This window comes from Myotis nattereri (assembly GCF_964212035.1).
Source record: "Myotis nattereri genome assembly, chromosome: 8".
NCBI classification, from domain to species: Eukaryota; Metazoa; Chordata; class Mammalia; order Chiroptera; family Vespertilionidae; genus Myotis; species Myotis nattereri.
The window spans coordinates 35,987,253-36,002,894 of record NC_138083.1 but is presented as its reverse complement, the minus strand read 5'-3'; the positions used below and the strand labels follow the sequence as shown (position 1 = coordinate 36,002,894).

Below are 15,642 nucleotides of genomic sequence, written 5' to 3'. Positions count from 1 at the left end.
GGGCTTTGAATTAATTTCAGTCCTTCACCTTACTTCTCTGGTGCAAAATAAAAACTTTGATAATTTAAATATATAAAAAAAAAGTGACTCCAATTTATCTAACATATTTTGGCAACCAGGAGACTATTGAGAACAGAGTAAAATAAGTAAGGGTGCTGAGACCAGTAAATTAGCCTTATGATGGGCTGATAAGAGATGAAACCAGTTAGGCAAGGGCTACTTCTATGGGTCAGAAGTCATGACAGGCCTCTGTGGCAAAACTATGTCTTAAATATGAAGGACCAAGCAATCAGAGCTAAATACATGGTAGTCTAGTAAATTTGGGGAAATACAATAATATTTAATTCCAATTAGTAATAACTAAAATCAAGATCTTTCTCTTCCTCAAATGATGAGTTATGAGTAAAGACTGAGACTAAGAAATGTCTAGAAAATACCAAAGTACTTATTTTGCCAACATAGTATAATGTGTGCATATAGCAAACATCAAATAATACACAGATAAATTTAGTATAGCTGAGGTTATATATAGAACATAATTAAACAGGAAATGGCTAGAGAAAAGGATGTAAGAAAACAGATTTACATCCCAGATAAGGGACCCACACAACAGGATTAGAGAAAAAGTACATGATCCAGGAAATGCAAAAGTAAAAATCAGCAGAATCTAATATGGACAGGGATATAAAGGATAATGGAAAAAGAGGTAAGAAAATTTTAAATATGTGATCCAACAAGTTAGTCTTTTGATAGTAATGTTTATACTTACATTCTGGCCATAAGTTAAACTTTTACAATAAATATTAATGGTCTTTCCCAAAACAGTACCATTCTTACCAGTCATTTTGGCTCCTTTTTAAAATCCTACCTAATAATAGAGAAACATGGTAATTAACCGTAACTTCGCTACCCTTCCCATTGGCTAATCAGCAAGATATGCAAATTAACTGCCAGCCAAGATGGTGGTCAGCAGCCAGGCAGCTGAAGCAAACAGGAGGCTTGCTTGCTCCAGTGATGGAGGAAGCCAAGATTCCCCGCCTGCCGCAGCCCAGCTCTGAGCTCCGGATGAAACAATGTTGCAATTATAGAACCTAAACAAACCCCAGGTACCTGCTTTCAGCCAGCGGGGCCTCAGAGCTCAGAGCGGCCAGTGATGGCAACAGAGTTTCAATTATAGAATCTAAACAAACCCAGGTACCTGCTTTCAGCCGGCAACAGACTCAGAGCTGGAGCCGGCTCTCAGCTCCAGTGACAGCTATAGAAGGTAAATAAATCCCAGAATAAAAAAAAAAAAAGAAAAAAGGAGAGGTTGGGAGCTTCAGTCGCCCACCAGCCTGAAAACAGCCCTCAGCCCTTCACCCAGACTGGCCAGGCACCCCAGTAGGGACCCCCACCCTGAAGGGGGTGTGACCAGCTGCAAACAGCCATCAGCCCCTAATCCAGGCTGGCCAGGCACCAAAGCGGGACCCCCACCCTGATCCGGGACACCCTTCAGGGCAAACCAGCCAGCCCCCACCCATGCACCAGGCCTCTATCCTATATAGTAAACGGGTAATATGCAAACTGATCCTAACAGCAGAAGGACTGGGAATGACTGATCACTATGACACACACTGACCATCAGGGGGCAGACGCTCAATGTAGAGCTGCCCTCTGGTGGTCAGGGCGCTCTCACATGGGAGGAGCTCTGCTTAGCCACAAGCCAGGCTGATGGCTGCCAGTACAGCGGTGGTGGTGGGAGCCTCTCCTGCCTCCTCAGCAGCGCTCAGGATGCCCGACTGCAATTTAGGCCTGCTCCCCGCTGGCAAGTGGACATCCCCCGAGGGCTGCCGGGCTGCCAGAGGGATGTCTGATTGCCATCTTAGGCCCAATCCCCCGGGGAGTGGGCCTAAGCTGGCAGATGGTCATCCCCTGAGGGGTCCCAGATTGCGAGAGGGCACAAGCCGGGCTGAGGGACCCCCCCCCCCCATAATGCACAAATTTTTGTGCACTGGGCCTCTAGTATATATATATTTTTACTAGAGACCCGGTGCACGAAATTTGTGTGGTGAGGGGGGGCGTCCCCTCAGCCCAGACTGCACCCTCTCCAATCAGGGACCCCTCAGGACATCCCCTCAGGGGATGTCCGACTGCCAGTTTAGGCCCAATCCCCGGATCAGGACTAAACTGGCAGTTGGACATCCCTCTCACAATCCTGGACTGCTGGCTCCTAATCGCTCACCTGCCTGCCTGCCTGCCTGGTCGCCCCTAACTGCCCCCACCACCGGCCTCATCACCCCTCACTGCCTCTGTGTGCTGGCCTGGTTGCCCCCGCCAGCCTGGTCCACCCTTACTGCCCCCTCTGCAGGCCTGGTTGCCCCCAACTGCCCCCCTCTGCTGGCCTGGTCGCCCCTAACTGCCCCTCCCCTGCTGGACTGGTCACCCCCAACTGCCCGCCTGCTGGCCTAGTCGCCCCTCACTGCCTAATCCCCCTGCTAGCCTAATCACCCTCAAATGGCCCCCCGCCAGCCTGGTTGCCTCTTACTGCCCCCCGTGCTGGCCTGGTCACCCCCAACTGCCGCCCTCTGCCGACCTGGTCGCCCCTAACTGCCCCCCCTGCCAACCTGGTTGCCCCCAATTGCCCCCGCTGTCGGCCTGGTTGCCCCACACAGCCTGCATCTTCAGTCTTTAGTCGTCCCTCACTAACCCCCCTGCCGGCCTGGTCACCCCACGCAGCCTACTTGTTCAGTCGTTTGATTGTCCCTCACTAACCCTTCCTGTTGGCCTGCTCATAGGCAGCTATCTTGTGAGGGTGTGAGGGTTAATTTGCAGGTTACCTCTTTATTATATAGGAGGACTGACTTCAGAGAGGAAGAGAAAGGGAGGGAGAGATAGAAACATCAATTATGAGAGAGAATCATTGATCAGCTGCCTCCTGCACGCCGCCTACTGGGGATCGAGCCCTCAACCTGGGCATGTGCCCTTGACTGGAATCGATCCTGGGACCCTTTAGTCCCCAGACCAACACTCTATCCAGCTAGAGCTGGCTCCTTTTCAATTAAAAAAAATGTTTTGATTGATAATGTTAAGAAAGGCAATACTATATAATATAGAATATATAGGCCTCCTCATGGAGCAGGCCTAAGCCATCAGTTGGACATCCCCCAGGGCTCCCAGGCTGCCAGAGGGATGTCGGACTGCCAGCTTAGGCCTGATCCCCCTAGGGAGCAGGCCTAAGCCAGCAGGTGGACATCCCCCAAGGGTTCCTGGACTGCAAGAGGGCACAGGTTGGGCTAAGGGGATACCCCCCTCAAGCGCATGAATTTTCATGCACTGGGCCTCTAGTTTATAATAGATGTCATGTCTCTGAAATAAGTATCCTGCCCTAGCCGGTTTGGCTCAACGGATAGAGCATTGGCCTGTGGACTGAAGTGTCCCATGTTTAATTCTGGTCAAGGGCATGTACCTCAGTTGAAAGCTTATTCCTGTCCCTGGTTTGGGTATGTGAAGGAGGCAACCAACTGATGTATCTCTCTCACATTGATGTTTCTCTCTCTCTCTGTCTCTCCCCCTCCCTTCAACTCTCTCTAAAAATCAATGGAAAAAATATCCTCAGATGAGGTTGGGTGGTGTTATATGGCAAAATAGCTTTGACGTGGGTGGCACAGAAAAAAGGAAGACCCCGGCCAACAGCCGGAAGGTCTCGATTGGCCCTGATTGCCAGCCAGGCCTGGGGACCCTACCCATGCATGAATTTCATGCACCGGGCCTCTAGTTATTCATAGTAGCCAAAAAGTGTAAACAACCCAAACACCAATCAACTGATAAATGGATAAATAAAATGTGGTATGTCCATACATGAAATATTATTTGGCAATAAAAAGAAATGAAATACTAATACATGTTATCCAAGAATGAATTTCCTGAAATATAAATGTAATTTTTGGCCTGGCCCATGTTGATCAGTGGTCATCAGAGCGCCAGCCTAAACAGCAAAGGGTTGCAGGTGCACACTGTGCCCCTACCCATCCACCCATAGGGGCGCATGCAGCCAATCAATGTGTCTCTCTCACATCGATGTTTCTTCCTCTCTCCCCCATCTCTTCTTCTCTCCCTTCCTTCCACACTCTTTTTGAAAAGCAATGGAAACAATATCCTCGGGTGAGGATTAACAACAAATATGTAATTTTTACATATCTACACATTTTGTTCATTCATTAAGCAAATATTAATTCAGCACCTGATATGTAACTAAAGATTTTCTTCTCTTAAGATTATTTTTTATGTTGGGGGGCAGGGGGAGTAAAGTAGTGGGTCTTTTAAAGACTTACCAGTGATCTGAAGTTGTGATTTCATGGTCAGGCTACCCATTGAACCAAGCTGTGATCCACTGTCACACATACCACCAATAGGACAGCAAACCTGAACATGGCAAAAGAAAAACTTGTAAACATCAAAAATTCCCATTTTAAAAATATGTAAATGGGGCTAACCAAGCCATTTCCACATCCCACTGAATGCGACATAATAACCAGTGGTCTTCACATTGCTAAATACAATTTTCAATTCTAAGTATTCATCCTGCCTAACCTACCAGAAAAATCTGACATGGTTGATCATTCCTCCTTCCGAGATTTACCTTCTTTCCTTGAGTTTCCAAGACAAATTCTCTAGGCTTATGTCCTACCCTCACTGATTGTTCCTTCTTAGTCTCCTCTGACAATTCCTTCTCTCTGTATGCTTTTCACGTTGGAGTAACCTAGGGGTCAGTTATTGGCTCCTTCTTATCCTGATACTCAGTTCCTCAAAAATATCATCCATTCTGCATAGCAAAAGAAACAAAATGAAAAGGAAGCCCACTGTGTGGGAGAACATATTTGACAATGACACATCTGATAAAGGGTTAATTTCCAAAATATATAATGAACTTATACACCTTAACAAAAGAAAAACAAACAACCCGTTTAAAAAATGGACAAAGGACCTAAATAGGCACTTCTCCAAAGAGAACATACAGAAGGCCGAGACATATGAAGAAATGCTCAAAGTCACTGATCTACAGAGAAATGCAAATTAAAATGACAAAGAGGTATCACCTCACACCTGTCAGAATGGCTACCATCAACAAATCAACAAATGACAAGTGCTGGCAAGGACATGAAGAAAAGGGAACTCTAGTACACTGCTGGTAGGAATGCAGACTGGTGCAGCCATTATGGAAAACAGTATGGAGTTTCCTCAAAAAATTAAATATGGAGCTGCCATTTGACCCAGTGATCCCATTTCTAGGAATATATCCTAAGAAACCTGAAACACCAATCAGAAAGAATGTATGCACCCTATGTGCATAGCAGCACAATTTACAATAGCTAAGATCTGGAAACAGCCCAACTGCCCATCAGTAGATGAGTGGATAAAAAAGCTGTGGTATATTTATACCACGGAATACTATGCAGCAGCAAAAAATAATCTCTTACACCCTTTGAGACAACATGGAGGAACCTGGAGAGTATCATGCTAAGTAAAATAAGTCAGTCAGAGAAAGACAAGTATCACATGATTGCACTCATATTGGAATATAAGTAACAAAATAAATTGATGAGTGGAGAATCGCGGGGGTAGAGGTGGAGTGGAGGGGGGAAGAGATTAACCAAAGAACTTGTATGTTATATGCATAACCCATGGACACAGACAATAGGATGATGAAAGCCTGGGGCAGGGGATGGGGTGGGTTACAAGGAGTCAATGGAGGTAAAAACGGGACATATGCTATACTTTCAACAATAAAGATTTACGTAAGAAAAAAATTTTAAAAAATATCATCCAGTGGTATGGCTTTACATATCATCTATATACCAGAGTTCCAACTTTATATTTCTACTAGAGGCCCAGTGCACGAAATTCATGCACTTGGGGGGGGGGGGCTATCCCTTGGCCCACCCTACACCCTCTTGCAGTTCGGGAGCCCTCAGGAGATGTCGGACTGATGGCTTAGGTCTGCTCTGGGGGAGCGGGCCTAAGCCGTCAGTCAGACATCCTTAGCGCTGCCATGGAGGCAGGAGAGGCTCTTGCCACTGCCACTGCGCTCACCAGCCATGAGCCCAGCTTCTGGCTGAGCAGCGCTCCCCCTGTGTTAGTGCACTGACCACCAGGGGTCAGCTCCTGCATTGAGTGTCTGCCCCCTGGTGGTCAGTGTGCATCATAGTCACCAGTCGTTCCACTGTTCGGTTGATTTGCATATTAGCCTTTTATTACATAGGATCCCAAACTTTATTCCTCAACTCTAAACAACTTTACTTGGGTATTTAAAGACATCCCAAACTTAACACATCCCAAAATGAACTCCTCATCTTCCCCGTAAATTATCTCAGTTGACGGCAACTCCATCCTTTCAGATGGATGATCAGGCTAAAAAAAAACCTTGGAGCCACCCTTAACTCCTTTCTTTAATATTTGCCTTCCAACCTGCAGGCAAATTCTTTTCTCGCTATTTGCGAAATACATCCAGAATTCAACCATTTCTCACCACCTTGACCACCAGTATGTTCAGAGCTTTCTCTGACAGCCATCTTTTCCCTAGATTATGGCAATAACCTAAAAGGTCTTCCTGTTCCTACCCTTGTCTAGCCTCAGTATCTATTCTCAACACAACCAGGATGACTCTTATCTAAAAGACCTAATATGATATGTGCTTCCAACTTCCTGATTTCCTTCTATTCTGCTCCCCTACTCAGGTACCTACTTCCATGTTATTCTAGCATGCTCTAGCCTTAGGGACCTTTATTCTATTTGATCTCTTGTCAATTTTACAATCTGTTCCACCTATCCTGGTCATTTTCTTCTACTGACTATATCACTTTCTGACATACTAAGTAATTCACTTTGTAGTTCATGGGTTCTGACACTCTAGGCTAGAATACAAACTCTAGATGAGCAGGGGTTTTGTGGTGTTCATTGATGAAACCCAGAAGCCCAAAACAGTGCCTGATATACAGCAAATCCTTAAATAAATGGCTATTGAATTATATTAAATGAAAACCTGTAACATATCTTCTTCAGTCACTAATCAGGGAAGAGTTAATCTCCATGTGAAAACAGCATGATTCATATAACAAATCCTATATAATAAAAGCCTAATATGCAAATCGACTGAACAGCGGAACGACCAGTTATTATGATGCACACTGACCACCAGGGGGCAGATGCTCAATGCAGGAGCTGCCCCCTGGTAATCACTGCACTCCCACAGTGGGAGCGCCACTCAGCCAGAAGCCACGCTCACGGCTGGCGAGCTCAGCGGTGGTGGCAGGAACCTCTCCCGCCTCCGCAGCAGTGCTAAGGATGTCTGCTGGCTTAGGCCCGCTCCCCAGGGGGGAGCAGTCAGTCGGACATCCCCCGAGGGCTCCTGGACTGTGAGAGAGCACAGGCTGGGCTGAGGGACTCCCCCCTCCTGGGTGCATGAATTTCATGCACCGGGCTTCTAGTACTTTATAAAAGTAGGAACACTTGGGCTTGATTCCTAGCTCAACACTTACTATATGATATTATTTAAATTATGTATAACCTCGCTAGGTCTCAGTTTCCTGTCAGAAAAATGGGGCTAATACCACCTCTACCTCACAGGGGTTGTTGTAAACTTTAAATGTTTATGTTTTTGGGAAAAAAACAAACCTCTGTAAATGTTTGGTACTTATCATTAATAGTATTTGAATTAAACTAAATATGATTTAAAAATAAACTGTTCTTGGGCTTTTGGGGACTGAATAAAAATATCAGAAATATTTTAAATAGGCCAAGGTAAAGATTAAAGTCAAACAAAATTTACTTAGCACTTACTATTTGCCAGGTACTATGAAAAAAGTATACACATACAAAAAAGCAAACAAAATATATTTAAACCCTAAACATTGCCTTGAGTTTTTATACAAAGTGAGACCCACTTAAAATTTTAAATATAAAACAATTCTGATGTTTTCCCAAATCTACCAAAATGAAATATAACAATAATTCCTACTGAGGTGAACTCTATGAAATCTAATGTTTCGTTCCTTGACTTACATATGAAAACATTCAAAGCTAAAATTTTGGCCTTACTATAGTTTTGGTCTGATATATGTAGTTTTCCCTTCACCTTCTTTATTTATTTAAATTGTACCATTTTATATCTTTTATAACCTGTAATTTACTAAAAGAGCCATTTTAAGATTTTAAAAATGATTTTTAGAGAGAAAGGAGGGCAGAGGGAAAGAGAAACATCAATGTGACAGCAAAACATAGATTGGCCACCTCCTGCATACCCCCTTACCAGGGATTGAACCAGCAAACTGGGCAGGTGCGCTGACTGGGAAGTGAACCAGCAACCTTTTGGTGCACTGGACAACACCCAACCAACTGAGTCATACCGGCCAGGGCAAGCCCTTTTATTTTAAACTAGAAACCTGGTGCACGAAATTCATGCACAGGGGCGGGGGGAGTCCCTCAGCCTGGCCTGTGCCCTCGCGCAATCTGGAACCCCTTGGGGAATGTCCGACTGCTGGTTTAGGCCCAATCCCTGCAGTTAGACATCCCTCTTGCAATCTGGGACCACTCTCCCCTATCTGCACACATGCCTGCCTGCTCGTTCCTAACTGCTTGCCTGCCTGCCTGCCTGCTCAGTGTGCATCATAGCGACTGGTCGTTGCAGTCGTTCTGGTTTAACGGTCACTTAGGCTTTTATATATTTATATAGATAGATAGGGAAGGCATACACCATAAATAAAGTCGTTAGAAGTCACCCAGAATATTAAAAAAATGAGGTGTTAACAGAAAAGCTTTAACACTGCATTTCAAAGGATATTCTTGTGATTCAAAGTGCTTGTTATAGAACGGGCCCTCAAAGACATCATTACCACATTCTGCATAGTTATTATCTTCTCAATACCCAAAAGACTGTTTACCACAGAACTCAACATCAAGACAAGCAAATTAAGAGGCAGTAACAAAAGTCCAATATCTGAGTGCTGATTTCATGCATAATCTATGTCAACAGTTGCCTGCTAGAAAAAATAGTATAGTGTAGGTTATTTACTCTAATATTAATTCAAAGTTACAAAGAAAACCTAAAATCTCTAGAGATAAAACACATTTTAAAAACAAATTAACTTTATATAGAAAGACTGATGACAGTATATACAGACTATGAACATATTTAGGAATAGTGATTCTCTCCAGATAATTACAGAGAATCACTATGAAAGAATTGTGAGATGCTCTACAAAAACATGCTGGCAATTTTAATAATTTAAATTCTTGAAAAGAATAAAAATTACTGTTTGTATAACAGTAAAAAAGAAAACTACAGAAATGGCCTAAATATCAATTGGCAACCGGTTAAATAAATCACATATTCATACCATGCAGCCATTAAAACAAATAACTTATTAATGGCTAAAATGGAATAATTCCATGAACATTTTAACATCACAGAATATACACAATGTAATGTTATTTTTGGAAACAAAATATATATTTGTACATAGACTTACAAATAAACACAAAAAAGTTTATATCCCAAACTGGTAACAGTAGTGGGTGAGGGAGGTCTGTGTGTAATAAAGAAGGTAATCACTGGGAAACTTAGGTTTTATATGTATTGTTTGAGGTTTTAAAAAGAAACCGTGTAACACTGATGACTTGTAGAATTTATAAAACAGGCAAGACAGGGGATATGCTGTCAGGGGGTAACTAGACTTATCAAGTAATATAATTTATATAACTGTCCTAACTATATATACACTGTATACCTAAAACTAATATACTACTGAATGTCCACTGTAATTTAAATTTTTTAAAAAAAATTTTTATTGACTTTAGAGAGAGGAACGCGACGGGGGTGGGGGGTTGGGGGGGCAATCAATCAGTTGCGTCACATACACACACCCTGACCACCCTTAGGTGTACAGTGCGATGCTCCAACCAAGCCATACCAGCCAGGGCTAAAAAATTTTTTAAATAAATGAAGTAGAATAGTAGTAAAAATATATCAAAATGGGAAAAAGCAAAAAAACAAAACAGGCAAGACAGAGTAGACAGAATAGAGAATATATATAAGTCTTGTCTTCTCCCCTGAGCTCCAGACTCCTAGGTTTGACTATTATTTACAACTGTCTACATGGTAAAAATGACTAAATCGAAACTATCACCTGGGCACACTCATTCAATACCATCCATCCAGTTACTCAAGCCAAAGATACAGACATTATCTTTCCCTCACAACATGTGCTTAGGATTCTACCTGCAAAATATGCCCTATTATATACCCTAAAATACATATCTACTTTTTTCCTTCTCTTCTTAACCATCTTAGTCCAAGCCACAAACATCCTTGCTATGTCAACAAATTACTACAAGTCATTAAAACTGGTCTCCCAACTCCAGTTCTCTCTCTCTCCCCCATTCCATTCTTCACATAGCAACTAGGGTACTTTTTTAAAAATGAAGTTAGATGAAGAAAACCAAGATGGCGGCATAGGTTAACGCCGGAGTTTGCTGCCTCGAACAACCACTTCAAAAATACAACTAAAAGACGGAACAGACATCATTCAGAACCACAGGAAGGCTGGCTGAGTGGAAGTTCTACAACTAGGAGGAAAGAGAATAGCATACCGAGACTCAGAGGAGGCGCAGTGCTGAAGTAAAATACTAAGGTGCGGAGAGCATGCGGAGTGGGCTGGCGGTGGAGGGTGCGTTGTCTGTTTCAATCGGGAGGGAGTCTCAAACTCTGAGCTCCAGATCCGGGCGAGTCTCTAGGGACCCAGACTCAAACGGGACTGTCTGGCTTCGGTCGGAACTCGAAGGCAGCTTTCTCTCCGAGGTTTGCAGCGGTTGCTGGGACTCTGAGAGGCAGAGCCCCTGGGGACGGGACTGAGAGCAGCCATAACTGCTCGCTCTGCCCACCCTGTAGATCCCCCGGGACCTGCCCCGCCCAAGCCCTGCACAGAGGCATTTGCGGGATAGCCTTAGGCAAAGGCTAGATTAGCACCGCCCTAGAGATCCAGCACAGAAGTTCTCCCACTGCAGACACAGCTGATTCTCATAGCCAGTTAGCCTGGAGGTCAAATCACCCCCAGTATTACCGACAACAATCAAGGCTTAACTACAACAAGACTGCACACAAAGACCACAAGGGGGTACACCAAGAAAGCATAAAAAATGCAGAGACAAAGAAACATGACAGAAATGGAGGATATAGAGCTCAAAACCACACTTTTAAGGTCTTTCAATAATTTTCTAGAAACTGCCGATAAACTTAATGAGATCTACAAGAAATCTAATGAGACCCTCGATGTTGTGATAAAGAACCAACTAGAAATTAAGCATACACTGACTGAAATAAAGAATATTATACAGACTCCCAACAGCAGACTAGAGGATTGCAAGAATCAAATCAAAGATCTGAAAAGCGAAGAAGCAAAAAACACCCAACCAGAAAAGCAAAATAAAAAAAGAATCTGAAAATACGAAGATAGTGTAAGGAGCCTCTGAGACAGCTTCAAGCGTACCAACATCCAAATTATAGGGGTGCCAGAAGTAGAGAGAGAGCAAGATATTGAAAACCTATTTGAAGAAATAATGACAGAAAACTTCCCCTACCTGGTGAAAGAAATAGACTTACAGGTCCAGGAAGCACAGAGAACCCCAAACAAAGGAATCCAAAGAGGACCACACCAAGACACATCATCATTAAAATGCCAAGAGCAAAAGACAAAGAGAGAATCTTAAAAGCAGCAAGAGAAAGAAAGTCAGTTACCTACAAGGGAATACCCATACGACTGTCAGCTGATTTCTCAACAGAAACTTTGCAGGCAAGAAGGGAGTGGCAAGAAATATTCAAAGTGATGAATACCAAGAACCTACAACCAAGATTACTTTATCCAGCAAAGCTATCATTCAGAATTGAAGGTCAGATAAAGAGCTTCACAGATAAGGAAAAGCTAAAGTTCATCACCACCAAACCAGTCTTATATGAAATGCTGAAAGGTATCCTTTAAGAAGTGGAAGAAGAAGAAAAAGGTAAAGATACAAATTATGAACAACAAATATGCATCTATCAACAAGTGAATCTAAGAATCAAGTGAATAAATAATCATGTACAGAATGAACTGGTGATTATAATAGAATCAGGGACATAGAAAGGGAATAGACTGACTATTCTTGGGGGGGAAAGGGGTGTGGGAGATGCGGGAAGAGACTGGACAAAAATCGTGCACCTATGGATGAGGACAGTGGGTGGGGAGTGAGGGCGGAGGGTGGGGTGGGAACTGGGAGGAGGGGAGTTATGAGGGGGGGAAGAGGAACAAATGTAATAATCTGAACAATAAAGATTTAATTAAAAAAATAAAAAATAAAAATAAAAATGAAGTTAGAATAGACACTTTTCGAAAGTGGACGTACAAGAAGGCCAAGAGACATATGAAAACATACTCAAAGTCACTAATCATCTGAGAGATGCAAATCAAAACAACAATGAGGACCCTAACTGGTTTGGCTCAGTGGATAGAGTGTCGGCCTGCGGACTGAGGGGTCCCAGGTTCAATTCCTGTCAAGGGCATGTGCCTTGGTTGCAGGCACGTCCCCGGTGGGAGGTGTGCAGGAGACAGGTGATCGATGTTTCTCTTTCATCAATGTTTCTAACTCTCTATCCCTCTTCCTTCCTCTCTGTAAAAAATCAATAAGATATACTTTAAAAAAAAAAGATAATGAGGTATCATCTCATACCTGTCAGAATGGCTATAATCAACAAATCAACAAATGACAAGTGCTGGCGAGGATGTGGAAAAAAAGGAACCCTCGCGCACTGCTGGTGAGACTGCAGACTGGTCCAGCCACTGTGGAAAACAGTATGGAGTTTCCTTAAAAAATTAAAAATGGAACTTCCATTTGACCCAGTAATCCCACTTCTAGGAATATATCCCAAGAAATCAGAAACACCAATCAGAAAGGATATATGCACCCCTATGTTCATAGCAGCACAATGCTGCATAATAAAAGTGTAACATGCTAAGTGTCCGACAGATCAGTTGACCATTCAGTCAACCACTCAACCAGTTGCTATGATGCACACTGACCACCGGGGGGTATAAATATTTCTCTCTTTTCTGCATCCAGTGCGGCTAGAGAGTGGTCCGGTTCCTGAATAGGGGCGACTAGGGATTGAGAAAATGAAAAGAGATAGACACAAATACAGTAGGGAAAGCTGGGACTGGGTGGGACCACTGTCCTCTAATGAAGAGACAGAGCCAATACAGCACGTTTATTTTATACAGCAAAAACCAGGAAGTTTTACTAAAGCCCAAGACAAAGAAGATTATGTGCATTCTTGTGGGTTCTTTGTAATCGTCACTTCTGGGTGGACCCAGATAATCATGTTTGTTCCTGGTGCTTGGCTGGATTTAGATAATGAAACCCACCTCCTGGTGCCTGAGCTGTAAGTTGGGCTGACAACACACCTGCCTCTGGCAAGGTGTGTTTCCAGGACGTGGCTCTGCCAACGCCACTGGATTCCGCTGACAATAATTAAAGAAATGCTCATGTGCCTTCCCAGGCACTCTCTACATCTCCCCGCTTCTTTGGTTTTTAGTAATTGCATTTGGCATAGCTAAAACCTAAGGACTCTGAGTAAAATATCCTGAAAATGTTAACATGTGCATGTGTGTTGGTTATTCTGTTAACAGCCAGAAGTTTGTTCTTGATGTTTGGTTATGCTGAATAATTTGCTTACAGTTTTTGATGATGTAAATGGAAGTGTTTAAAAACAGAAAAAAGGGGGAAGATGTGGGGAGCGGCTACAGTGTTTGGACAGGTTCAAGCCTCGGACTAATGAGAGGGCACAGTTCTCTCATTGCCACATGCAACTTCCAGCACAATTATAGCCAACAGCTATAGTTGTAAGCTTGAAACTATGGTCTGAACACATGGCCCCACGTGCCTGAGTGATGTGGGCTTGATAGAGTTCAGGTGCATGTAACGATCGAAACCCACAAGTATGCTGTAAACATCTTGACCAGGCCCTTACTTTGCCTCATGGAATCTAGTTATCAAATAAAGACACAGCTTGTAGTCCGTGGCGCTGTCACTAGCGCTCCATCAGAGAGGACAGTGTCCCACCCAGACTCAGCTTTTATTCTCTTGTCTGTCTTTTCTCAATACCTTCACTGCCCCCACTCAGGCTCACCAAACCTGGCTGAGCTGGCTCGGCACATAAGGCACCCATCGTGGGGCTAAGTATGCCATGGTTGTGCCAGCTTGCCACAGGAGGCAGATGCTCCAACTGGTAGGTTAGCTTGCTGCTGGGATCGGCCAATCGGGACTGGGTGAGAGGGCTGGACACGCCCTAGAGCCCTCCCGCAGTCCCCATTGGCCCCGAACAGGACTGGACAAGACGAATTCATGCACCAAGCCTCTAGTTTACAATAGCTATGAGTTGGAAACAGCCTAAGTGCCCAACAGCAGATGAACAGATTAAAAACCTATGGTATGTCTACACAATGAAATACTATGCTGCTGTAAAAAACAAAGAGCTCGTACCATTTGCAATAGCATGGATGGACCTGGAGAGCATTATGCTAAGTGAAATAAGCCAGTCAGAGAAAGATAAATATCACATGATCTCACTCATTTGTGGAATATAATGAACAACATAAACTGATGAACAAAAACAGATCCAGAGACATAGAAGCATTGAACAAACTGTCAAACCTCAGAGGGAAGGGGTCAGGGTAAGAGATCAACCAAAGGATCTGTATGCATGCATATAAGCATAACCAATGGACACAGACAGTAGGGGGGTGAGGGCATGTGCTGGGGGGTGGGAGTGACTGGGGAGAGGTCAACGGGGGAAAAAGGAGACATATGTGATACTTTAAACTATAAAGAATTTAAATTTTTTAAAAATTGAAGTTAGATCATAACTTCCTATCTCACTTAAACTAGAATCCAAACTCATTATCCTAGCGTACAGAAACCCTATTCCATTCCACCCATGACTGATTTTGTGACTTCACCTCATATCGTTCTCCTCACCCACTGCAAATCTGGGTTTCTTTCTATTCCTCAAACACACTGTTATTCCAGCCTTCCAGCCTTTTGCACCAACTGTGCCCTCTGCTGGGAATGCTTTTTCCTCTACCTTTAAAAGCCAATACTTCTTGTATCCCGGCCTCAAGTTAAATTCTCACCTCTTCAGAGAGGTCTGCCCTGATTACTCAATCTAAAGTAGCCATCTACTACATTTTATCAGATCATTAAAATGTTCCCATTTATGGACTGTAAGGCTCACAAAAGCAGGCACCTTGTCTATCGTGATAATCAGTACCTGGAATATTCTATAATTTTTTTTTCTCAAGTCCACAATTTATATTAAGGTTCACTCTTTATGTTGTACAATACTATTTCTTGACAAATGAATAAAGCCATGTATCCATCACTACAATAAAACAGAAAGATCTCACCACCCTAAAAATCCCCTATGCTTCACCTATTCATCTCTCTGTCTTCACTCAGAACCCTTGGCTATCATGGATCTTTTTACTGTCTCTGAAGTTTTGCCTCTTCCAGAATATCAGATAGGTAGAAACATACAATTTGGAGCCCTTTTGGGCTACCTTCTTTCACTCAGAAGTATGA

The 15,642-nt window shown here is 43.3% G+C and overlaps 1 protein-coding gene across 1 annotated transcript in view; it reads right to left on the bottom strand.

The window, feature by feature from the left end:
- ITCH (itchy E3 ubiquitin protein ligase) overlaps positions 1 to 15,642 on the bottom strand; it is a 129,180-nt gene that overhangs the window by 88,739 nt on the left and 24,799 nt on the right. The window contains exon 2 of the mRNA XM_081097015.1: positions 4,311 to 4,401. Coding sequence (XP_080953141.1) covers positions 4,311 to 4,380 — 70 coding nt within the window. The 5' untranslated portion in view covers positions 4,381 to 4,401. The remainder of the gene's footprint in view (positions 1 to 4,310; positions 4,402 to 15,642) is intronic.